This window comes from Electrophorus electricus, chromosome 20 (assembly GCF_013358815.1).
Source record: "Electrophorus electricus isolate fEleEle1 chromosome 20, fEleEle1.pri, whole genome shotgun sequence".
Classification (NCBI taxonomy): Eukaryota; Metazoa; Chordata; class Actinopteri; order Gymnotiformes; family Gymnotidae; genus Electrophorus; species Electrophorus electricus.
In genome coordinates, this window is record NC_049554.1 from 14,832,351 (window position 1) to 14,855,537 (window position 23,187).

Consider the following 23,187-nt stretch of genomic DNA (forward strand, 5'->3'; position numbering starts at 1 on the left):
AGCAGCTGCTATGTTTGGACTCCCCTTTGCATGGGTTTTTGTCAAATGCTAAGATGGGCTTAAAAATCAGTTGACAGGATCAAAGAAACAATGCCATGTTCTGGCTAAAAGAACCAGAGTGTTCCTAATATATGGATGGGGCCTCCCGGAGGGCTGGGATCTGAGCTACGTGCCTCGACATGGGAAAGGATGGACTTTTGTTCCCTCTGCTTAGGAACCCCATTAACGGTTTCCGGAATAGCTTTTTCCACCCTCTCATCGATTCCTGGAGAACTGATGCCCCTCCTCTGCTGCTATTGTAAGCTCAGGCAGAAGGGCAGACCAACGCATTCCTGTTAGTTGGATTGAAGGATCTTTTTTCACCTACTATGGGATAAGACTCGAGTGTCCAGGTTGGTCCAGGACCATTGGAGAGAGCACTCAACAGGAGCAACCGCTGAACAGAAGGAAGAGCAAACAGGCCAGACGGGAGGGCTCCACTTCCCCGGATGGTACAGTGCTCCTGGCCATGCCTGGTCAGAGGCCCTAAATAATCACCTGAACACCTGATCAAATGGACCATGGAGAGCGAGGACTGTTACAGAAGAGCTTCCACCTGGCATGGGTGGAGCATGACCGATCCTACCAATATGGAGGATCCGGCAGGAGTCCGGCCGGAGTCGACACACCCTTGTCACATGGGAAAAGCATCACAGCTGAGCTGGGCACGAAAACCAAAAAAGGATTAGGAGTGGAATGTGTTGAAATAGCAGAGGCTAATATGCTTGTAGCATTGTGGCATCTTTTTCGGATGCCCTCGACAGTCTGACTCTCACCCGCCGTCAGACACATGATTTCTTTTCTCTGAAGGAATTCTGAATAATTAAGATGCAAGTGCAGATATTGTGTGTGTGCTGCTCAAATTGAGAAGGTTAGTGATGTACAGGGAGGGCAAACGTGAGCGTTCAGGCAACTTTATTCCTCTGCCTCACACTCTCCATCTGTTGCTCAACTCAGCAGAGAGGCCTGTCTGGGTTCTCCTGTTTCCATGACGATGTTCAGTGACATCTCTACTCGACAGGCCCGCAACAAAGAGGCTCCAAGAAATGGTTCTTCTCTCAGACCACAAAGGGAATTCAGGACCGCTCAGGTTAGCAGGTGCTTTCAGCTGAAAATGTTAATGCAGTGATTTCCCTGAAGGGGAACATGCCATGCATGTTAAACTGACTTTATCCAAACTAAACTGATGTTATTGGAAACGTGCCATTTTTAGCAACCTATCAACTTTGCTTACCTTCTACTGCTAATGGTTGGTTCATGAACCATGGTCTCTTGAGGATCTGATTTTTAAAGTAAACATTCAGTGTCCAACACTGATATTACACTGCTGGTTTGGGAATTACTTGCATAATTCACTAATAAGCCTACAGTTACAAACTACATCAGTCTTCACTGGCTAATCCAGGGGTCTGGGAGAGCTTGTCGACTTCCCTGCTAACACTTATCAAACCTGCTAATTAACTGAAATGTTGAATCAAGTGTATTGGGGCAAGGATGTTACCAAACTGTACTAAACTCTGATTCTCCAGCACCGTAGCTGTTATGGAATGCTCCCCCCCCCCCCCCACTAGTCCCGTGGTATGGCCCGCCGCATGCAGTAGGATTCACGCCTGTTATTTGTAACCACGCCCCCTTGATCGCACACACCTGCACAGGGTTTAGTGTTGCATGTAGGTCAGTGTATATAAACCCCTGCTAGTTTGTGCAATGTTGTTGGTCTTTGTCTATGTAGATGTTGCGGTAATGTTCGGTTGTGTAGTTAAAATCAATGTTTGTTTAATCTTTGTCGATGTTAAGTGTGTGTTCATGTTCTTCTTTGCTGTTGTGTGTGAGTGCCACTGTTGTCTACGTCTCAACGCAATAAATGTATGCCACAGTCGAGGGAGTCTGTGCGTCCTGCCCTGTGCCCTGCGGCACTCGGGCCACCGTGACAGTGGCGGTGTATCCCTGGTCTACGTATTAACCTGATGGCTACGTCCTTCCTCCTGGGGTCCCCTGTCACCTTGCCCAGCTGATCCTCTTACTTCTCTTCCCAGATGTACTCCAGCAACGTGGGGCCCATCCCAGGTCAGTACTGGGACCATCCAAGTCCTGCGGGAGGTCCTAGAGAGACAGTTCATCGGAGCGCTCGCTGAAGTCATCATCCAAGCATCCATCAAATCTACTCACAAGGCCTTCCTTTGTTTTCCATTAAGACAAGATTTGTTTTAGACCTTAGGCAAGGAGCTTAGAAAACGACAAAAGACTGCTATGGCCAGTCCTTTTGTGCCGGACTGCCCAAGATTAACCTCAAACTCCCTAAAGAGTAGGCTACTAAGCTTAATTATTTTTCTGTAATTTACAAAAGCGTCAGAAAAAAATATATAATATGCCTGTGTAATGATGTTTGGTTTACTAATGGTAGGGAATTATGTTTATGGACTATTTTATTAAATAAATGCTCACAATATGATTATTTTTCTTGGAAACTCTAGCCTAACCTGTGTCGGGTCTTATTAGCCTGCTGTGTAATTTTCCTGGCTACCTTTTTAAGTCAGAGAGTTGGAATTAATTTTGTCAGGCCATATCCTGCTGTGTCCGGCCTAATCCTTCCCCAGGAGAGACGTGCTGCGTCTGTCTCCCTGGAAACCACTAGCAGATATTTGCATTCTCCCCACTTTCCTTTGGAGTCTTTTCCGCGAAGAGAAACAACAGGACAGATGCTGTTTACTCAGGCCGTGTGCACTTCACACGAGGCACGTCACTGCTTCTCATATGTGGTCTTCGCCAGTGCATTATTGGACTGCCTTACTGTTGACGCTTCTTGTTTTTGGGCAAGCGATTTAAACATATTAAACTTCTGGCGCTCTGTACCACACTGCTCTCCTCTGTAATAATGCCGCGACGTTATTCTGCTTTGTGCCATCATAGCCGCCAGCACAGTATTGCAACTGGAATCAATTCTCTGCTCTTTAACAAGGGGACCAATAAATCGGGACATAATGACATTTCACATACAAGCACTATTGCTGTTGTCTGTTGGTCCTTGTTCCTCTGCTAATGAAAAAAGACAAAGGCACAACAGGATATGTCAACTGTTTATTTATTCTGTGCATTTGTTCCTGGGCTATAAAGAGGCAGTGCTACGTGTAGTACTGTATGCATGCTGTGGTGCTGGGAGCCAGCGCTCTGTCAGAACAATAGCAAACCACATACAACACAAATCCTGCAGAAGACAATGTGGCCTGTGTCTTCCAGCTTTGGCACGACCCCAAGACACGGTGAGCACAGACACACAAAGAGAGCACAGAATGGGGACACGCCCAGCGAGGGGCGGGGCGTGGGAGTGGTCTGAAACGGTCTCTGGCCACAGTAGAACATTAGCATTCTCTGAGGTTTGCATAACGGGGACAAATCTAATTTCACTGCTTCCAAGTGCAAGTTCTTTTAAAACGAGCTATTAACTCAATTTAATGTGCTCTGTTTTTGGAACTGGCACTGACCAAAACCGCCTTTTAAAATGATTTCAACTTTCACCGATTCAGTCTTCTCCTCAAGTATGCTACTAAGGAAAGCATAACACTACTAAACATGCCTCATAGTTATTAAACATGAGAACTGAATTGCTATGCATTTGTTGTGCATTTCAGAAATTTGAATTTTTTTCATCAACTTGAAAAACAATCGAGATGTCGAACTGTCTCTAAGATGTGGCATGCTTCCAGTGTGTCAGGAGAGACTACGGATCGATGCGTGCGTGCGTGTGTGTGTGCGTGCGTGCGTGGGTGTGTGTGTGTGTGTGTGTGTGCGTGTCTGTGAGTGTGTGTGTGCGTGTGTGTGTGTGTGTGTGTGTGTGTGTGTGTGTGTGCGTGCGTGCGTGGTGTGTGTGTGTGTGTGTGTGTGCGTGTCTGTGAGTGTGTGTGTGCGTGTGTGTGTGTGTGTGTGTGTGTGCGTGCGTGCGTGGGTGGGTGCAACATCCTGGCTCATGGCCCAGTTCCGCTGTCTCTCCTCTCAGTCACAAAGCATCTCACACTGCAGCCTGTGGCCTGGTGTGACTACCAACACCGAACGTTGTGTAATACATAACTGCAGTCGTCTCTCCAAAAATATATATATATTAGAAAACCACCACAGCAAAACTCAGAAGCTTCGGTAAGACAGAGGAATGAAGCTTTATTGCTAAGATTAAAAACTGGAGTCAAAAAACAATTGTGGTGGTGGTGGTGGTGGTGGTTGGGAGGGGGGGGGGGGGGGGGGGTGTTATATAATTTGTGCTTATGTTTTTGCTCACAAACATTTGGTGTGACCCCCATACAAACTTTGGATGCTTTCTCAATGCAAAGAGTCAGAAGTTACTAATGCAGTGTTGAAGGTCGCCTGCGTCTGCTAGCCGAGCAGCTGTTAGCAGGTTGCGGAACAGCTAACAAACCACTAAAATAACCACCACTATCGCACTATCACAGAAACCATAAACCATTTTTTTGTTTTGTGAACGGGAAACCTGCTTTTAAAAAATTCAGTCAATAGCAATTTAGGCTTCAGTGGTCAGAGGGGGTATTGATTAAAAAGGTCATTTAGTGTGTGTTAAAGTCATGTTAATACTGACAGAAATGTCTTGGCTGATTATCTGCCGTGCTTTCAGTCAAAGTATCTCTACAAATCGATACGTTGAAACATAACCCAAACATATACAAGTCGTGTTGGAAAATTGCATTTATTCTCTCAGCTGCCTATTATTCAAAAGTCATAAAGTCGACATCTTTGCGGCGTTACACTGCAGCCAGCGCGATCGTGCCGCTCTCTCCGACAGTTCTCACGCACGCACACGTCAGGTGGCCGTGACATGGGTCAGGCGCGGGCTGGACGTTGACCGGCTCCCCATGCTGACCTCACACAGGCCGCCAGGGCGATCGCAGTTTGAGACCACACCAGCTTGTAAGGGTAGCAAAAATCCCCTCTGAAACACACTATCGCTTATCAGTCTATCTGCAGACACCAACTGTTCTATGCTGACTATATTTGGCAACATATATACTTAAAATGGTCGGAGGGGACCCACTATTTACTATAAAATAAAATTGGTATACTATGAAAAAAACGGTACACAACAATAAAAATCTAATCTGATACTGAATTCTGAACTGACAGTAACACCACACAAAATAAAACTGAGGACGTGCAGCATGTTGTACAGTTCAGTGCAATGCCAGCTAAACTCTGCCCCCTAGTGCAAGCTGAAGTTAGTGCAGGCTCGCCCCATTTAGCTAGCTTCTGACAAAATAATTCCATCCAAAATGGTTTCACCAATGAAAAATCACACAAAGTGTCAAGGTGTCAGACAAAAATGCACCTAATGCTTAGATGACAATGTGTCATCTTTATGTAATATAAGATAAACATAAAACTCACATGACATCCACTTTATTTCATTGAGTGTGATGAGTCATCTATTTCTTGTCAGCAATCAGACATTTTTTGTTCAGCCTTTGTTCAGATCCATCACACAGGCTTAAAGTTATTAATGCAGTGAAAATATATAAAACAGACATTAAAAAATAACTCGTGCCTCAGGCTCACAGCTCCTCCTTATTTGATGTGCGTCTAATTCGGAGTCTTTCGCCTCTGAGGTCTTTGGTTTACGCTGTTTGCTTTCTGTGCCATCCACAGTTTGTTTTGACAATACATTTCCTGTCTTCTTTGTGACTGACTTCTCTTTTTTTTTCAGACGTTTTGGCCTTGATTTTGTCAGACGTTTTGGCCTTGATTTTGTCAGACGTTTTGGCCTTGGTTTTGTCAGACGTTTTGGCCTTGGCTTTGTCAGATGACGTTTTGGCCTTGGTTTTGTCAGATGACGTTTTGGCCTTGTTTTGTCAGATGACGTTTTGGCCTTGGTTTTGTCAGATGACGTTTTGGCCTTTGCTTTAGGTGCTGCTTTAGCCTTCGACTGCTCATCTTTGTTGAGGCCAGAGTTTGTATGAGCTGGTCCATCGTGGTGTTGCTCGGCAGTCTGGCTGGCTTGCTCCTGAGCGGGCGTGGTCGTCTGTTCCTCTGTGGGCGTTTCTGCCCTGCCTGGCTCTGGTGTTGTCACGGGCTCTGATGGAGTGTCACCACTGCTGGTCTGCGCTGCTTCCTGGACGTCTGTAGACACTATGCTGGAGAGCTTTCGGAGGTGCTCCTGAGTCTGAACGTCTTCCTGAAGATCCCAAAAATGTTAAACAAATGTTAAAGAAATCCAGCTGTAACTCTTTATAAATGTCAACAGAATCAAAATTACTTAATTACCAAAAAATCCTCAGGACTGCACAAAAACTGGCTGCAAAAATCCAATGAAACCACAATAATAACAAAAAAGTCTTATTTCATTATTGTTCACTGTATTGCCTCTATAATGCACCATAGTATGAACCCCACGGAGCACTGCCACAGGATTATGACAATTACGATAAACGCTTACCTTCTCATTGAATCGAGCATCCAGAGTGAACCAGAGAGCCACAGCACACCTCTGCCCTTTGGTTACTGCCCTAACACCATGGGGATTGTCCTTAGCAGGGCCAAACGCCACGACTCTACCACACTGAGGCCTCACTGTGGCCTGCGGACAGGACATGACTTCTCCTTACAGGCTGACTTTATAAGGTTAAACAGATTATATGCAAATTAGCTAGAAGCAACAATACTCAACAGTGCCCCACACTGGTCAATGTATACATTTTTAAAACTCATTCATTAAAGTAAAATAAATCTTACTGTGACTGTTTTGCCATCTAGTTCTGAGAAGATGAACTCTCCGCCTTCAAAATCATCATTAAGATAGAGAATGGCACTGAAAACAAAACAGGATATATCTGTATCTATTAATCATGTACTAAAAATCAAAATGGCTTCACAAATGTTCCCACAGCGTGTTCCGCTGTTATCAGCCCACCTGTAGTCTGGGTGTGAGTACGTGGGCAGATCTTTGATGCACTCGTTGAGTTCTGAGATGAGCAGACAGTTGTCGGCATGTACAGGATCACGTACAGGATCACTCCCGTTCTCTTGCTCTTCTTGCTTCTCTAAATAGGCAGTGACAATAAATGCTGAACATACCTACCAACCGTGTTTCACACACGATGGACAATGTTCAGTAAACGATCAGGAAGTCATGCATGTGGTTCCACAGAACAGCTTTGTGCGTAATGCAGCCACAAAGAGAACCATGTCAGCAGATATGGACCATCAGGTGTGACGTGAAAACGGTTCGGCGAGAGCTCGGCTCACCGTGGACAACAGAGCGACACACCAGGTGGGAGCTGGAGAAGTAGAGCGGCGTCTCCAGACTGAAGTATGACGCCACGGCTCCACGCACCTTCTCGCTCAGATCGAAGAACAGGCGTGCGCTCTTCCACGGGAGCGTGCCATCCTGACCGAGCTGCGTGGCAGAGGTCAGAAGAGGTCAAAGAGGTCAGAAGGTCAAACACATAAACATTCTCCAACTGAACATATTCTCGAGGGAATACAAAGCTAAACAGGAAAGAGGACCATACTTGATGGAAGAGACCTTGGATATCTGCAGCATGCGTGGCTGACACGTTTGTTTGGTCTCACCTGGAGAGCCTGAAGGAGGCTGACTTCCTGGAACATCTCCCGTGCTGAGTGAGGATTAGGCTTGGCTCGGTAGCCATCACCCACATGCACCACTGTCTACAGGGACATGTACAGACAAAAATCATACTACTGTCCTGTGGATTGTAAACACACATGACAAAGCTACAGATTTTCTAGTAACATCTCTGCCAAGGATTCATGTATAACACATACACATATGCTAAAACACCCTTTGTACTAGAACACAAAATATTCCTGTCAAAACACAATACCTTTCCTGCTGCTGTGCAAAACTGTGAAGGTCAACACAGTATAGTAGTCCCAGCTCTCGCAATGTAAAGGACAAGATGTGTTATAGTACAACTATCCTTAGATGCAATGCAATGTTCCCTATACTCCTACACTATACATGTAAGGGTTGGCACCAGGCCGAGGCCCCCTCCGGCCACCAGAGGGAGGCCTCGAGTCAGGCACACTACTAATTAGGCTTGCTGCCCAACTGTTGGGCTAGATCTATAAAAGCCCAGTGACCCAGTCATTCAGTGCTGGGTCTTTGCCAAAGTTCTGAGCCCAGCTCCTAGCTGGTAACTTCGGGTATTGAGGTCTGTGAGCCCATGTGCTACACTTCATTTCTTCCCTGCGAGGGTGTTGATGTTTTTACACGTTCCCTCCCCTCTGCAGTTTTCCTCTCTCAAGTCTGTCTCTCTCCCGAGGCTTCCCTTAGCCATTCAAGTTCCTCCCCATTTTCTGGTTTTGTTTGGGAAGTCTTAGTTTGGTTTTCCCCAGTGCATCGGGGTTGCCATCCTTCCCATGGTGTCCTTTGTTCTCCCTTTTTCCACGCTCAGTGTGGTGTTTAGTTTTTCCTTGTTTCCTCCTGATGCAAGATCTAACTGTTCTGCACACGGGCCCACCATCATTAGAGTGTGGTTGCTCACCCAGTAGTCTGTTGGTGTCATCACCCATCTGACCTGGGTCCACGTTACAGTATAAACACATGAGCTTGTTGGATATACAGTTCCAAAACCTTAGACGTTAATATAGTCGTCCCCCTGTCCCCCTACAATTAGAACGGCCTCCACTCTTGCAGTAAAGCTTTCACAAGATTTTGAAGCTTGTCTGTAAGGATTTGTACCCATTCAGTACAAAAAATGTTCTAAAGAACATTCCAGGCTCACATCCACATCTGACACTCCAGTTCATCCCAAAGGTGGTCACTGGGTCGCACTCAGAGCTCCATGCATGACACTGGGAGATCCTCCACACCAACTGCTGCCCCAAACTTGGAAGCACATATTTGTCAAAAATATGTTTTTATACTAGATCATTAGCATTGCCCTTCACAGAAACCTGTGGGTTAGCCTGATCTCTGAAAAACAGCACTATATATTCTGGTATGTAGTGTTGTCGTGGCAGACTCATCCACCAGACTCTGGCAGGATGGTAAACACATCCTCCGCCCCACTTTCGCCGACTCTTGGCACTGCGAACAGGTCTGGCGCTGATGTTGCAGGGCTGAACTTTGCCATGAGGGATGCACAGAGGGCAGGTGACTTTTACAAGCTAGATGCTTCAGCACCCCACGGCACCTGCTCGGCGAGCCTGCGTGGTTTTCCCACGCCACAGCTGGCTTCCACTTGGCCACAACAGCACGTCCGGTTGAGCGGGGCGCATGGCAGAGATTTCGCAAAGGGATCCGTGGTGAAGGTGGAATCCTAGTGCACTCTTTAAAGTCACTGAGCTCTTCGGTGCGACCCATTCTGCTGCCAGTGTTTGTCCATAGAGACTGCATGGCTATGCACTTGACTTTGTACATTTGTTAGCAAGAGTGTCCACATACTTCTGGCCCTATAGTGTATGAAACCCCTTGTTACATAAGTGTCTGCATTATTTGTCTTATAGTTTTGATATTTCTGTTTTGGAAACTTTTTCCACTCCTCATGTAGTACTGAAAGCACATCTACATATTTCCATTTTGTTGTGGTACTAAAAAGGAACCGAGCAGCCCGCAGACATCCCACAGCTATCGGTACCCTCAACAACTAAACGCTCACGTTGGACAGTCGGTGTAATTCTCCACATTCGTCGTCTGTGAGGATTCCATCCAACACGACTCTCTGGGAACCGTTCAAAGCCTCTGTTGTCATGGACACCGCCGTGCCGTTGAGCGCCAAGTTACCTGCTAAAGCAGAAGCCGACGGGCTCGTTCCTGAAAACAAACAATGCGATCAGCATGAAGCGTCTGATGTATCGCTCGTCTCAGCTTCCGTGATGTCATTTCGCTTTGCTCACCATCGTTAACTATCTTGGCAATGTCTGTTGATTCCTTGGTCTTTTCCTCAACTAGCGTCTCAATCTCTTTCATCAGATTGCCAATCTCCTCTGTGATCCGGGCGGCTGTCTCTTTGTCAATTCTGTAAACGACAATGAGAAACAACTTCCGGACAAACTTTATGACATTTGATTAAATGTGTTACATTTAAAATTATACATTAAGTATAAATGTATACTTAATGTATTACTTTTGCTTATCCCTGAGTTTCTGAGGCATAATCTCTTCAGGGGTCCAGGTGTCCTGAAACAGGCACATACAGGGTCACTCAAATGAGACAGCTCAGATTATTCCACGACAGCAGATGCAGAAAAATATGAATCGCGCTCGTGGGACTTACCGGATCAACAAACACGATTCCAAAAAATTCGTAGCCGAAATAAAGGAGTTCTTTCTCAAGTAAGGACCTCTTGATATATTTCTGAACTTCCTAAAGATGGAAAATAGTGCACACATATTTAAATTGCCATGAACTATTGTTTTATATACCATAATATGCAGAATCAAAACAATATCGTCGGTGCAGTTAGAATGGAATGTCTCACATTTCTTGAAATGTGTTTACTCTTATGTATAACTATTAATGATATAAATATAGTATAATATAGTAAAATATTACTCGTTATCATTTTTAGAATATTCCACATACGCCTCCTGCTTGTGGTCTAAGAAATTATTTCTGCCAAGCAAGAACACATAAATTGGCCACAAGAGCACGACGTCTCAGGGCTCCAGTTAACCAGAGAAGGGTGGCAGGGATGTGTGGCACGTACCCCTCTGGGTGGGACAGACACTGCCTTCTCCTCACCCAGCATGGCTGAGTAATACGCCAGGTTCTGCTTCATGACCTCATCGTCAGGGAAGAACAGGAGGTAGGTTTTAGCGTACTCGATGGCCTTTTCATGTTTCTCACCTGGGACAGAACCACACGGCATGTAGAGGGTGAGTTTCCAAGCAATTATTCAAACTCACCCCATCAAATATGACATCCGCTTACACTGAAGGCATAAACTGGGCCGACTTTCTGCACAGCAAAACACGGATGGAGAAAATTCACACATCCTTTAAAGAAAGTGATAAACTAGTCAATGGCCCCTTTAAGTAAGAAACGTACTGTTGTAAAAGGAGAACTGGAGGTAGTTGAGGAGCGACGGCAGGAAGTCGTCGAGGGGCTTCTCTGTCCCGGCAACGGTAGCCAGCTGCACTGAGCAGCTCTGCTTGCAGTGCAGGACATGCAGGTAGTGATCTGTAACGCAAGCATGCCAACAGTTAACCAGCAGTTACACAGCGAAGAACGCCAAACGCATCCACGCCGTGAGGCCGTGCCGCTTGCCTGTGATAGCCTGGAAGAGGTCGACCTTGTACTCCATGTAGTTGTAGCCATCATAGTCATAGGCCCCTTCGCACAGCACCCGGCACTCCTCGTCAGCGGAGAAATACTCCTCCAGCGCAGCCTCGAAGTGTTGGGCTGCTGAGGCGAAGTCTTCGGCGCTGTACAGCCTCTTGGCCTCCAGGAACTCCTCCTGGAACAGACACAACAGCATGCTGCCGTCATAGTCAGCCGAGGCCTGCTGCGGTGTGGATCCAAGACTAAGATCTCTGCTATCAGGGACCGAAACAGGGCTGGAAACCACACGTGTTCTCCACTTAACAGGATCAGTTTTTTTTAGATAAGGGTTGAATGTGGATTCCTGGTGTGAAGCATTCTTTCTACGTAAAAGATTTGGACCTCTTTAGTGTCCGATAAATGCTGCCTTAAGATTTAATGCATACATGCATACAGGGTCTTAGGCCAATCAGTGTAGGGACAAGATAACCTGTTTAGAGATAGATAACCTTGCTTAGATATTTCATTTGACCTGTTTGGTGCCAAAGGGTCATGGTTTGATGGTTTCTCATGGTGTTGGATGAGTCATGGTTTGATGGTTTCTCATAGAATCATTCTGAAAGTGTTTCTACTTGATACCAGAGTGCTTCAAATCAAGATTTCTACCAAAAACAGTAAACACTAACAAGACCAAAAGCCCTTGAATTATACATGGCAAAACAGTCCTAATCTGAGAAATGAACTGTTTCTTGACCTCTGGGAGAGCTCTGTATGTGTGTGTGTGTGTGTGTGTGTGTGTGTGTGTGTGTGTGTGTGTGTGTGTGTGTGTTTGTGCCTGTTAAGGTGCCTTGCTCGTGCGACAGCAGCAGAAGAGGGTGCCGTTTCATACACTCATCCATCTGCAGTGTCTTACCATGTGGGGTTGGGCCTCCAGGTCCTTGAAGTCCTTCTCCTGCACGCCAGCCATCAAACTGTAGTACTCCAAGTTCTGACGCATCTCCATGTGGTCCGGATTCGCAACATAGAACGTGTTCGCTGCAGCCACAGCCTTGTCAAGCTTGTTTATCTGTTTACATGGAGGTTACAAATCATTTAAGTCATTGAGAAAGTATAAAACCCTAACACATAGGTTATATCTAAAACATGTCTGCTACGCTGTAGTCACTATTAGTGCAACTACTGCAAGCAATACAGGTCAACACAATGTCCTTATAGGTCTTAATAACTCAAATACTGAATCATACAAATATTCCCAAACACTTTGGTTGCACACCGATAGACTATTCTGTTATTTCATGTTTATTACATAGAGCTATAGGTTAAACCCACCCTAACCCTAACCCTAACCATTCAGCTCATCACAAAGAACATGGCCTAAGGTCTGCCTGTAGAACTTTGTCGTTTATATCACGTATGGTTACCAAACAAAACGCACGTCCCCTTGTCTGAACCGGGAAAATACATTTTTAACATTGAATCTACATTTTTAATAGTTTCATTAAAGTTGTTTTAGTTGACGAATGCAGGAGAGCGCCGGTATTTTGGAGGAATCGGTCGTAATGTGTCTCGACATGACCGTTTGCTCCGCCTAAAGACGTGGCAGAGCTGCCTGCTCTCAGGGGTGGGGGATGTGGATGCTATGCTACGGTAATTCCTAGGTTTAACATACCAGATGAGACATTTTTAAAATGTGCGTTTATCACGTGAAATAAACTACATTTCTAATCGTCTTCCCTCGTCCGCAGACGCATCTTTATATAATTTAACTGGGTGGTGTTAAAGTTACGTGATGCAGAATTAGTCCACACAGTGACTTTTCTAACCCAGAGGGCTGCAGTGATTTCACTGTTAAATAAGAGTTCAGACTAGTGTGTAAAAGCGTGCAGAACTGTTAAGAGCTTACCTTAAAATAAGCAACTTGCAGGTAATTATAAGGAGTCCTCTTCCTGAACTCAAGTTCTACTTCGTCACTAACTTTGTGTAGAGACAGTGGTCCCAGCTTCTCAGTTTCACACGCAGTCACACACTCTGCCCGTTTTAATAGCCTCTGAAAAAAACCCAGATCTTCCAGTGGACCGGCTCCTGGGACCGGTACACCCACACCCGGTACGGGCTCTCCAACATTGCTCTGGTCCGCACACGATAACCGACAGCGCGTCCTAACTGTGCTAACCGTCCCCTTATTCAGTAAAGCCCTTTCCATGTTCAGGATGACCGACAACCAGTCTTGTTTGTAGTAGGATTCAACGGCGTTATCAAACAGTAAATCATACGGCTCCAAAACCCCACTTATCTGTGGGTCACATAGTGCGTCGTCCAACACGGATAAAGTCAGAATAACTAGGATCGATGCTGCCCGCATTTTGAAGGTCCGGAGTTCCGTAGGAGACTTGAGGGCTCATACGCGGGTTTTACACGGTTAAAACGCTGACGTAGGATGAGCTTTATTGTGTGTGTGTGTGTGTGTGTGTGTGTGTGTGTGTGTGTGTGTGTGTGTGTGTGTGGTGTGTGTGTGTGTGTGTGTGTGTGTGTGTGTGTGCGCGCGCGCGCGCCAAGTCACTGGTAAAACACATTAAAATGTATATTTCCACTTCCATGACTAACTGGTAAGACATTGTAGTTTGTAATTTGTAAATAATTCCCAATCAGTGAAATGAAGCAGAAATATGGATTATTGGTCACATCTATTGAGGAAAACATTCAGAATTTTCCAGTCATGCTGACATACAGTATCTTTCTGTAGGTAACATTTTCTGGTAATAAAACCTTGAAAGGGGGAATTATATCGTTGTAGGTCTGTTTTCTTCTAATGTTATATGTTGGCCAGCCACATTTAAAACATCTCATAGTGATAAGGCTGAATTCAGTGGATAGTAATCGAATGAGGCTTAAATACAGAGTTAAATACAGAGTTCAATGAACAATATATAGCTAGGCCATATTCAAGGAACATGACTGATAAAATGGTCTGAACTATTTTATTTTAGTTAGTATTTTTTTTACTGTTAGTAAAAACCACTTTCTGTTTTCTTTCTACTGTTTTCGTGTTTAAAGCAAAACTGTTATTTGTTATCGCAGAAGTTTCCGCTGCGACATCTCCTACACTTCCCAACAGCACTCACGATGTGTGCCCGAAGATGCCTGACAAGTATTTTTACGTTTTACAAAAATTAATGTATACATCTTTCACAAACATTTTCCTCAAATTATATATGTAATAATAACAAAAATATAACAGATATTTCATACAAATTTAAATGGCATTACTAAAACTGTTACATATCTAGACAGGCGTTTAAAACACCGATATTGAAAACAAGTTATAGGACCTCGCCGAACAGCTGCAGAGACCCTGCGGGATCTTACTTCTCTGATTATACTTTTACAGTCATAAACATTAAATAGCTGCACATCCAGTAATGAAATTAGAGTAGAAAAAACCGGAACGCTTTCTTCTCAGAATCAATTAACCTCGCGAATACAAGCTACAGTTGTGTAAATGGAGCGAACTGTCGGTTTACCCAGTCAAGCGGACAGACCCACCGGTAAGAGGAGACTATTATAGCCTAATGTTACACGTTACAGCCCATCATAGCATATATATTCAGATTCAGATGGGGACCGGAAGGTTAGGAAAAAAATCCTGTGATTGTTCCTCCAGTTGTGCGTCGGTATTGGCATAGGGCCGCTAACCTGGGAACCTGGGAACCAAGGTAGTACACACAGTCAACCACATCCCAACCAGTAAGGCCCACACGACAGCGACAGCTGTACCACTGGCACCAATCACGTGACATAATAAGGGACATAATTAAGTGGGATGGAGAAAGGCGGGGTCAATTAGTAAAATGAAGGCAAAGCCAGAAGAAAAATTTAACAACAACAACAACAAAAAAGGTATGCTCAGAAGTAAAGGAGGAAGAGAGGGACTACACATGCGGGGAACATGCGTAGATGCAGGGAAAGGGCATCCAGTCGTCGCTTGGAAGCTGCAGTTGTGGGTGCAGGGAGGGAGTTCCACAAGTCTATAACCCGCCTAGAGAAGCCGAGCCTCAGGTCTGATGCGATCCAACCTGGGCTTAGTCAGTTTCATAGAATGTCCCCAAAGGCCTGGTAGGGGAGCTGTGTAAATAGCTGTGTAAATAAGTTGGGTCAGGTCCAATCTTAAGCGTGAGTATGAGAACATCCCTAGGGTTTCAAGCCTAGTGCCATAGTCCTTGCCTCGCATGCTGCATACCATCTTAGTGCCCACCCGTAAAACGTGTTCCAGGGCCATTTTGTCCCTCACGAGACAAGGTGGATTCACCTGAACGCGATATTCCAGGTGTGGCCTGACAAACGCAGAGAATATCCTAACAAATATGTCACTGGTGATTTTACCAAAGGCCCTACGAACCGTCCATAGAACACATGTGAAGCCTGGTTCTTTGATCTGGTTGACGGAGGGGACTGTTCCAACTGTTCCAAGATGATAGCTTGTTTGCAGGCAATTTGGGACCGACACTCAGTACAGAGCACTTCTCCAGGTTGATTGGCATCTCCCATATCTTCGACCAACCCCAGAGCCGATCTGGGGCACTGTGTAGTTAACTCCCCCCCCCCCCCCCCCCAGGCTTGTCCATAGGAGCCCATAGTTTAAGGTCATCTGCAAACAGCAGGGATGACAGATCCAAGGCCTCAGGGATATTATTCACATACAAGGAAAACAGTATGGGCCCAAGTACAGACCCTTGAGGGACCCCACTAATAACAGCAGTCCTAGGTGACATGCTAGTGCCAACATGAACACACTGTTCTCTACCGTCGAGGAAGGCCGAGATCCGGTCCAACAACCTGCCACATATACCAAAGGTTCTCAATTTGAACAAAGTCTTTGATGTGGAACCTTATCAAACACCTTGCAGAAGTCTATAAAGACTACATCTACAGCATGGCCTTGCTCAACCATGTCGGCTCACATCTCCTTGGCAGACAGCAAGTTCGTCAGGCAGGACTATCCATTCTGAAAACCATGCTGAATATCACTCAGTAGATGGTGCCTAGTTAGGTAATCCTCCAACTGCTCACGAACAATCCTCTCCATTAGCTTGACAATAATGCTGGTCAAGCTAACCTGCCTATAGTTCACCGGCTGCTTCTCTCACCTTTTTTGAAAACTCGGCAAATCATAATTTCCCGCCAGACCTTAGGTAAGGCAGCGAATCGAACGATTTCAGATACACTGCCGCCAGAGGAACGCACAGTTCAGATGTCAATTCCTTCAGGAGTTTAGGATGGAACCCGTCTGGCCCTGATGCTTTCAATAGATTCAGTTCCTGTAGAGCCTTGAGCACCCTACCATCTAAAAACTCCACACTACAAAGTGAGTGATCTGCTGGCATGAAAGCAGTCACAATATCTAATGGCAGTGGCGATTCCGATACGAAAGTAATGGCATATTGTTTCCCCAGCACACTCGCCTTTTCGAAATTGGTAATGACTGGGGTGTCATCATCACCCAAGAGAACTGGAATAGAGTCCACTCTGCCATAATATAATATGGCCTGTTATAGCCTAATGTTACACATTACAGCCCATTATAGCTTATATATGGCCTATTATAGCCTGATGTTACACATTACAGCCCATTATAACCTATATATGGCCTGTTATAGCCTAATGTTACACGTTACAGCCCATTATAGCATATTTATGGCCTGTTATAGACTAATGTTACACGTTACAGCCCATTATAACCTATGTATGGCCTGTTATAGTCTATTCTAGCTAGCTGAAATAGCCACCCAAAGAACTAATTTCGTAAGATGGCTAGCTAGGTGGCTAGAATGAATCCCTACATAAGTGGGCTTCTCATGTGAAGATATTCACCAGTGAATAATGACTCTCCCACACAAGAGGTGCTAGCTGGCTATCTTAGCTAGGCTAGGCTAGTTGTTTTTAGCCGGTAGCATAACAAGAAGAAACCTTTAGCTGGTCGGTGGCGTTTCGATTAGATTTAGCTAAGGTTCTTATTAGTGACAGGACAGGAATGTGCTTATATCCAGACTTTATTATCCTCATTATTCGAAACATTTCAGTCCAGTTAAAAGTTCAGTCTAGAGTTGATTGAGACTGTTCCTAGAAGTTAGACAACAAGATGTGACTACAGTATCGAGTTATTTTTTTCATACCAACAATGTGACACAGGGACACACATTCTTCACATAGCGATGCCTCTATGCCTGCACTTGTGAAGACAAAATCACCTTCATTAATGCTCAAAGTTAACTTTGAAATAAGATCATTCATGTTTAGGGCATTGCTGGTATTCACCTGTTTATCATCTTGTTAAAATTCCAGTCACTTTGGTGGAAACCAGTAGGAACCCAAGTGGTATAGTTATGGTGAGCCCCCTACCAGACCAACAGGGTTGGAGATCCCATGGACCTTGTTGCTCTGGGCTCAGCAGGTCCAGAAGGTGAGCTGCCTTATGATGGGGTGGGGGGGGGTTGTTACTTACTTACACGTTGGTCTTTCTGAGTGGGTTTTATGCATTTTTTCCTTTTCTTTCTTTAGGGAGATGAACTTATCAGAGCAATGCTTGCAACAGGTTGACTGTCATTGCTGACCAAATAAGATGCCTGCAGGAAAAAGCAAGAAAGGTAAGATTTTTATATACCATTTTACAAACAATGATTTAATACAATTACCTTACTGCCCTGTCTTTTTTGTTGTTCACAATTGTGATTTTTTCCCCGTTCTATTCTCATATGAGCCAAGGCTAAATGGTAAACTGTATTTTGCATTATACTTTTCAATTCCCAAGGTGTTGGAGGATGCCAAGAGAGATGCAGAACTGCACCATACAGCCTGCAATGTTGTGAAGAAGGCAGGTGACACGTACTACCTGTATGAGCGTGAGTCTGGACAGCGCTACTTCTCTATTCTGTCCCCAAAGGTAACGTGCTAACTGTGCTGCTCCTGAAGGTTAGGCATTAGTTAAAGGGAAAAGTCACCCAAAATCACATCTTTAGACACATCTTGCAAATTTTATAGATCTATAAAATAGGTTTTTGAATCAATGTTTGCAGTTTAAATATTTTATTCATTTATTTTTTACCATGACAGATTGGTAAACTAAATTATAATCAGATGCATTTATCACTCTGGGGCATTTAGAATTAGTTCAGTAAATAATTAGATGGGAACTTTCCCTTTAAGTAATGTCAAGAGTGTTTCTTATATATCTGTCAGATCTTTAGAAAATACAAGAATGATCACAACTTTAACTGCATGCATATACATACCTTCGGCATTTTCAGCAAACTGAACATAAACGCAGGTAGAACTATGCTGGTTGGAGTGGAAGATAAATGTTGTTATAAAGTCCATTTACTTATTTTTTTCCTGATGTTTAGGAATGGGGTCCTAGTTGTCCACACAAGTTCCTAGGAGCATACAAACTACAGCACGACATGTCATGGACTCCGATAGAAGAGCTTGAAAAGAGGGATGGTGAAATGAGTGTAATGGATAAGTTACTGGACAGTCAGGCAGCTCTGCCTACATGCACAGGACCCAACTTTGAGGGTCTTTCAAAGTGAAGGGACACTGATCTCATGATTGGCTATTATAGAGGCCTCGTGGGCTTATGTGAGGTAGAAATGCTGTACCTGGCAAATTAATATTTATTTAATTTTTGGAATGGGAATTAACCTTTTATAATCACATTATCACTGTAAAAACATGGCAGATAACTGGACCATACCATGAAACTGTCACAAAGTCTCTAAATATACCTAAAACAACTTAATACATTTATATTTAATTTAATAATTGTCAGACCAAAATAATCCTGTTTTCTAATTTTGAGTCAATAATTTAAAAAAAAAAAAAAAAAAAAAAAAAAAAAAAAAAAAAAAAAGCATGTACTGAGATCTCGCAGCCTGAGCTAGGATATATTTATCATGTCAAATGCATATGCAGTGTGTAATTACATTTTATTACATCATTCATGACTTATTTCAGTATACATGTCCAACAGTACATAGTTTTGCATATATCTAAATTTGACAGGTCTCACAGGACTTAGGAAAGAAGTTGGGAAAGTATCAAAATATAATTTGTAGCTACAATTAAATTGTGATACAAACATGATAAAACAGCATATTTATTAATTAAAATCCAGCACTTGGCTATAATACTACAATAGTGCACAACAGCACTTCTCCTGGACTGCGTGTTTACTGCTTTCTCTACTAGGACAGGCCTCACCTTTAGATTCTTTTGCTAATTAACAGGCCTCGTATGCCTTTAAAAGAGGCACAGTGTCTGGATACTCCAGCATCAGAACTGGTGAACAGTTACAAGTCCACCCAACTAGCTGCTAGCTGGATTTTTGGAAAGGGCGGTTATATTTTGCAGGTAGGAGCCGATATGCGGCAGCAGCTCCCAGTTGTCTGTTGCGATGTGAATCTGACAGGCATCCTCGGCCTGCACGATCATCAGCAACACATGACACAGAGGCGGAAGAAACGTGAAGACTTTCCACACGCTTTGGTCCCATGTCTCCGCAACCAGGTAGTCCTCAAAATTCCCCTTGATCAGATCGGCTAGGGCATCACTTCCAGTCTTAAAACAAAACAGGCTAGTGGCAGAGCTACTGGGTTCCCCTGAAGAAGTGGATTTCCAAATGTGATCAAAAACCTCCTCCTTGCACTCACGCGATGTGCCTAAAGGCAAAGGCACTGGGAGGAATATTTCTGGGAATGAGACGTCCACGTCGGGCATCTGCGTGTGCCAGGACAGGCCGTCTTCCGTCGTGAAGATGGCGCTAAGCCGTAGGCTGGTGGGGAACGGCTGACGTAGCTTTAAACTCAGCTCAACCACAGGGGGTTTCCTGTCCCTGAACAGGCATGGCACGTGGATGTCGCTGACGTCTTCATAGTGGGAAGTGTTTGTGTCAAAGTGCAGGCAAATTGTGAATATTCTGTCAAACCTAGGATCTGTTCCCTTTGCGTGGGTCAGACTGTACCGCAGGGTGAGCTGGACTGCACAGCCTGAGGTTTTGAGCTGCTCTTGGTAGAGCTCAAACAGCCCCTTCTCATGCGGGGTCTTCAGTGTCTCCGTAACAGTCTCTTCGCACCGAGGGATGTGCTCATGCGTCTCGCTGAGCTGCAAGACGCAGCCGTCGGTCTGATGGACATTCAAACAATTAGTGAGCCCCTCGCTGTCAGCCAAGATGGCCGACCATGATCGGACTTTGGTCTGCCTTCCCTCGGGACCTTTGGCGAGCACTCCCGCAAGCTTCGCCCAGCACAGGTTGGTTGTCAGCGTGTAGTAAAACCGTGCGTGGTCCTGAATGTCTGTGTCCTCATAGTTCCTGCTCATGTGCTGCAGGAGGTCAGCCATCTCTGTGAACATTTGGCTGAGAGTGGGGTGCTGGAGTAAGTGGCGACAAACTGCGAGAATGCTGTTGCCAACCTGCCAGCTCCGCCTTTCACAAAGGTTGGAGTTGATGAGGATGTTGAGGATGAAGACAACAGTACTCCTCTGACCAATCTGACTTTCCTGCGCCGCCCGTCCCAAGACTTTAAGGTGCCAGCTCAAATCCTGCAGTGTCAGCTGCAAAAGCGGCATTTCCACAATGGACTTTTGAAGCGCTCTTAACAGCTGGACTGGCCAAAGACTTTCTGCTAAGCACTCCTGGATTCGGTCCACCAAGTTGATCAGATGTGGAGCAAGGCGACCATGTCGTAAATACAGCTGGCGGAAGCTATCGACCAGTTTCTCTGAGAACCTCTCCATGTGGTGGAAGTGCGTGAGGAAAATGAAACTCACTCTGAAGGTGGTCACCACCATCTCCTTGCTCCCGTTGTTTTCCACGATTTTCAGCAGGGCCATCAGATGATTGAACAGGTAGGTGAGCCCTCTGTCCTCATCTCCTCCATCAGCCTCCAGGTGAACCAGGGAAAGGAGGTGCATCTGGCAGAGCATGGTGGTGCTGTCTTTGAACACGGTAGGCAGGAGTGACAGCGTGAGGCGGGGGGTGACGAGCACAGGCAGGCCCTCCTCTCCACTGCTCGAGATGGGCCTGTTCTCAGGGAAGTGGAGAACACAGTCCATGTAAAACTGCTTGTCGGGTTCTCCCAGCAGCGGATGCTGTGCCATGCTCACAAGACGCTTCAGTAAGAAGTTCTCGTCCTCGGTGGTGAAGAGGCTGTCCGTGAACGTCCCCTTCATCAGCAGCGCTGCGTGCATCAGCTCGACCTCCATCGTTCCAAAAAGCCGCAACAGCTGAGACTTGAATATCACCGGAGGGACGGCTGGTATCATGGCGACTACCTCCACGAGTTCTCGCAGCACGGCGGCCTGCAAAGTGGGAGTCATCAGGTAAGATTCCTCCAAGAGCAAGGACAGTATGGACTTCAGCTCCTTGCAGTCTAGCGCTGTGGGCAGCTGTGGAATGTGGCTCATACTACTGAACGGCAGCGTGCATAACGGCAACTCGGCAGACTTCCAAGCAAAGCCTTCGTTTCCGCCCAAGACACCCCTGAGCTTTGCATTATCCACATCATTTTGTAGTGTCAAGAGATGAATGGCATTCTTGAGGCCCCGAGTATACAACATACAGTAGGACTGATGCAAGGCTGTGGTTTCCTGTTGCTTTAGGTAATAAAGTGTCTCTAATTTCTGCGAGAGAAGTCCAGGGTGACAGAATTCCATTTCTCTCAGACAGTCGCAGGCAGTGACCCTGAGGAGGTGGAGGCTCGGCCCACCTGCGTTGTCATTGGTGTCCTGAATAATACTGAATAGGAAGTTTGTATAGTCCTCTGCTGCTTTTGCTTGGCTGTCCAAGCAAGATGTGCATATTAGTATGTTGGTGATAGCCAGTAAAAGATGGCACTTAAGATTGACAGATTTCTGTGGAGTCAAGGATAGAACGGACATGAGCTCCTGGGCCGTCCCCTCTCCCACTGAGGTGGTGGCGCAGAGAACTGTGGGATACTCCAACAGCAATTTCAGTAGGAGTATCTGTGAGAGGAAAAAATAAGCAAATAAGAAACTATTTCTATTTATTTGAGAGTGTGTGTGTGTGTGTGTGTGCGCGCATCACCGTTACCTTTTTGTAGTCATTTGGCTTATCATCCCTCAGTTCGTCGAGAAGCTCCGATAAAAAACTGTCAGGGGTGGTGCAGGACAAAAACTGGGACGGACTCAGTAAAAAAGCGGAGATTCTTTGATCCCAAGAGTTTCTAGTCGCCATGGCAAAGGTTAAATAACTCCGCTCTAAGGCGTGAGGGCTGAAGCTGTAGGACAAATATCAAAGACGTTTTCTTTCAGGTAAACAAGTCTTGTTTAGCAGCAATAACACTGGCTATCTTATCCAGCTTCAAAGCAAAGAGTGGCAGAGAATCTTATATAGCTACAAGACCAATTTTACATAGTTATCAAAAGGTTTATACTCGCATGCAGTGGATGTGGACTTTAAAAACCAGCACGAATTAGTGTGTTCCTGCCTCACATTGCAGGAGCCTGTATCCTCTAACCCATTACGCCCGTCATGTGGCCACGAAATGTCACATGACGCGAGTAACGAGAAGTGGAACCGTTCGCACACGTTAATATAAAAGTTCGGAATATGAACGTTTATATCTTAATGTAAGACCTCGTGTCAAATGCATTTATTAATCATATTTATTTCAGGAAGACAATGCAATTATATTTATCGCACTTTTTGATAAATATTGTCCTGTTCATTTCCCAATGACGTATTTCGGCAACTACAAATAAGTAAAACGACTTTTAATTTGATACAAATAACTGACCTTAATTTTGATTGAAAAGCACTCTACTGCCATCGTGTGTTGGTCTGTTAACTCAAAAAAAACAACAAAAAAAACTAGTCGTTTGTAAATTCCGGTTATAGGTGTCTTGATGGAAA

General features: G+C 45.0%; 3 protein-coding genes and 1 long non-coding RNA gene across 5 annotated transcripts; 2 read left to right on the forward strand and 2 right to left on the reverse strand.

The window, feature by feature from the left end:
• Positions 1-819: 819 nt before the first annotated feature.
• On the forward strand, positions 820-2,445 carry LOC113586046. The gene is made up of 3 exons (XR_003411571.2): positions 820-910; positions 997-1,129; positions 2,076-2,445. It is a non-coding gene; the product is annotated as an uncharacterized LOC113586046 (long non-coding RNA).
• Positions 2,446-5,423: 2,978 nt separating this feature from the next.
• On the reverse strand, positions 5,424-13,697 carry p3h1 (prolyl 3-hydroxylase 1). The gene is given in 16 exon segments (XM_027024027.2): positions 5,424-5,885; positions 5,888-6,211; positions 6,473-6,613; positions 6,769-6,844; positions 6,947-7,076; positions 7,282-7,432; positions 7,609-7,704; positions 9,660-9,814; positions 9,898-10,019; positions 10,128-10,180; positions 10,278-10,367; positions 10,711-10,850; positions 11,052-11,183; positions 11,271-11,460; positions 12,178-12,330; positions 13,168-13,697. Coding segments are annotated over 16 exon segments (2,643 nt in total). The 5' UTR covers positions 13,627-13,697; the 3' UTR covers positions 5,424-5,654.
• An 897-nt stretch (positions 13,698-14,594) lies between these two features.
• On the forward strand, positions 14,595-19,449 carry c20h1orf50 (chromosome 20 C1orf50 homolog). Its single transcript, XM_027024964.2, is given in 6 exon segments — positions 14,595-14,809; positions 17,604-17,653; positions 17,655-17,721; positions 17,820-17,905; positions 18,070-18,201; positions 18,662-19,449. Coding segments are annotated over 6 exon segments (567 nt in total). The 5' UTR covers positions 14,595-14,763; the 3' UTR covers positions 18,848-19,449.
• On the reverse strand, positions 19,225-22,796 carry ap5b1 (adaptor related protein complex 5 subunit beta 1). Of its 2 annotated transcripts, XM_035520358.1 has the most exons (3): positions 22,768-22,793; positions 22,366-22,552; positions 19,225-22,277 (listed from the first exon to the last, which is right to left on the reverse strand). In XM_035520358.1, exons 2-3 carry the CDS (start codon positions 22,507-22,509, stop codon positions 19,623-19,625), a joined length of 2,799 nt encoding a protein of 932 aa, XP_035376251.1. In that variant the 5' UTR covers positions 22,510-22,552; positions 22,768-22,793; the 3' UTR covers positions 19,225-19,622. The 2 variants fall into 2 exon arrangements, with proteins under 2 accessions (XP_035376251.1, XP_035376250.1); XM_035520357.1 differs by having other exon boundaries at positions 22,366-22,796.
• Between the last annotated feature and the right edge of the window lie 391 nt (positions 22,797-23,187).

What these genes read in the sequence shown, in the direction of transcription:
- ap5b1 (XM_035520357.1), bottom strand. Translation starts at nt 22,509, where the DNA reads ATGGCGACTAGAAACTCTTGGGATCAAAGAATCTCCGCTTTTTTACTG. An exon ending in AGCCAAATGACTACAAAAAG is followed by an intron (nt 22,278 to 22,365) that starts GTAACGGTGATG and finishes TTCCTCTCACAG; the next exon opens with ATACTCCTACTGAAATTGCT.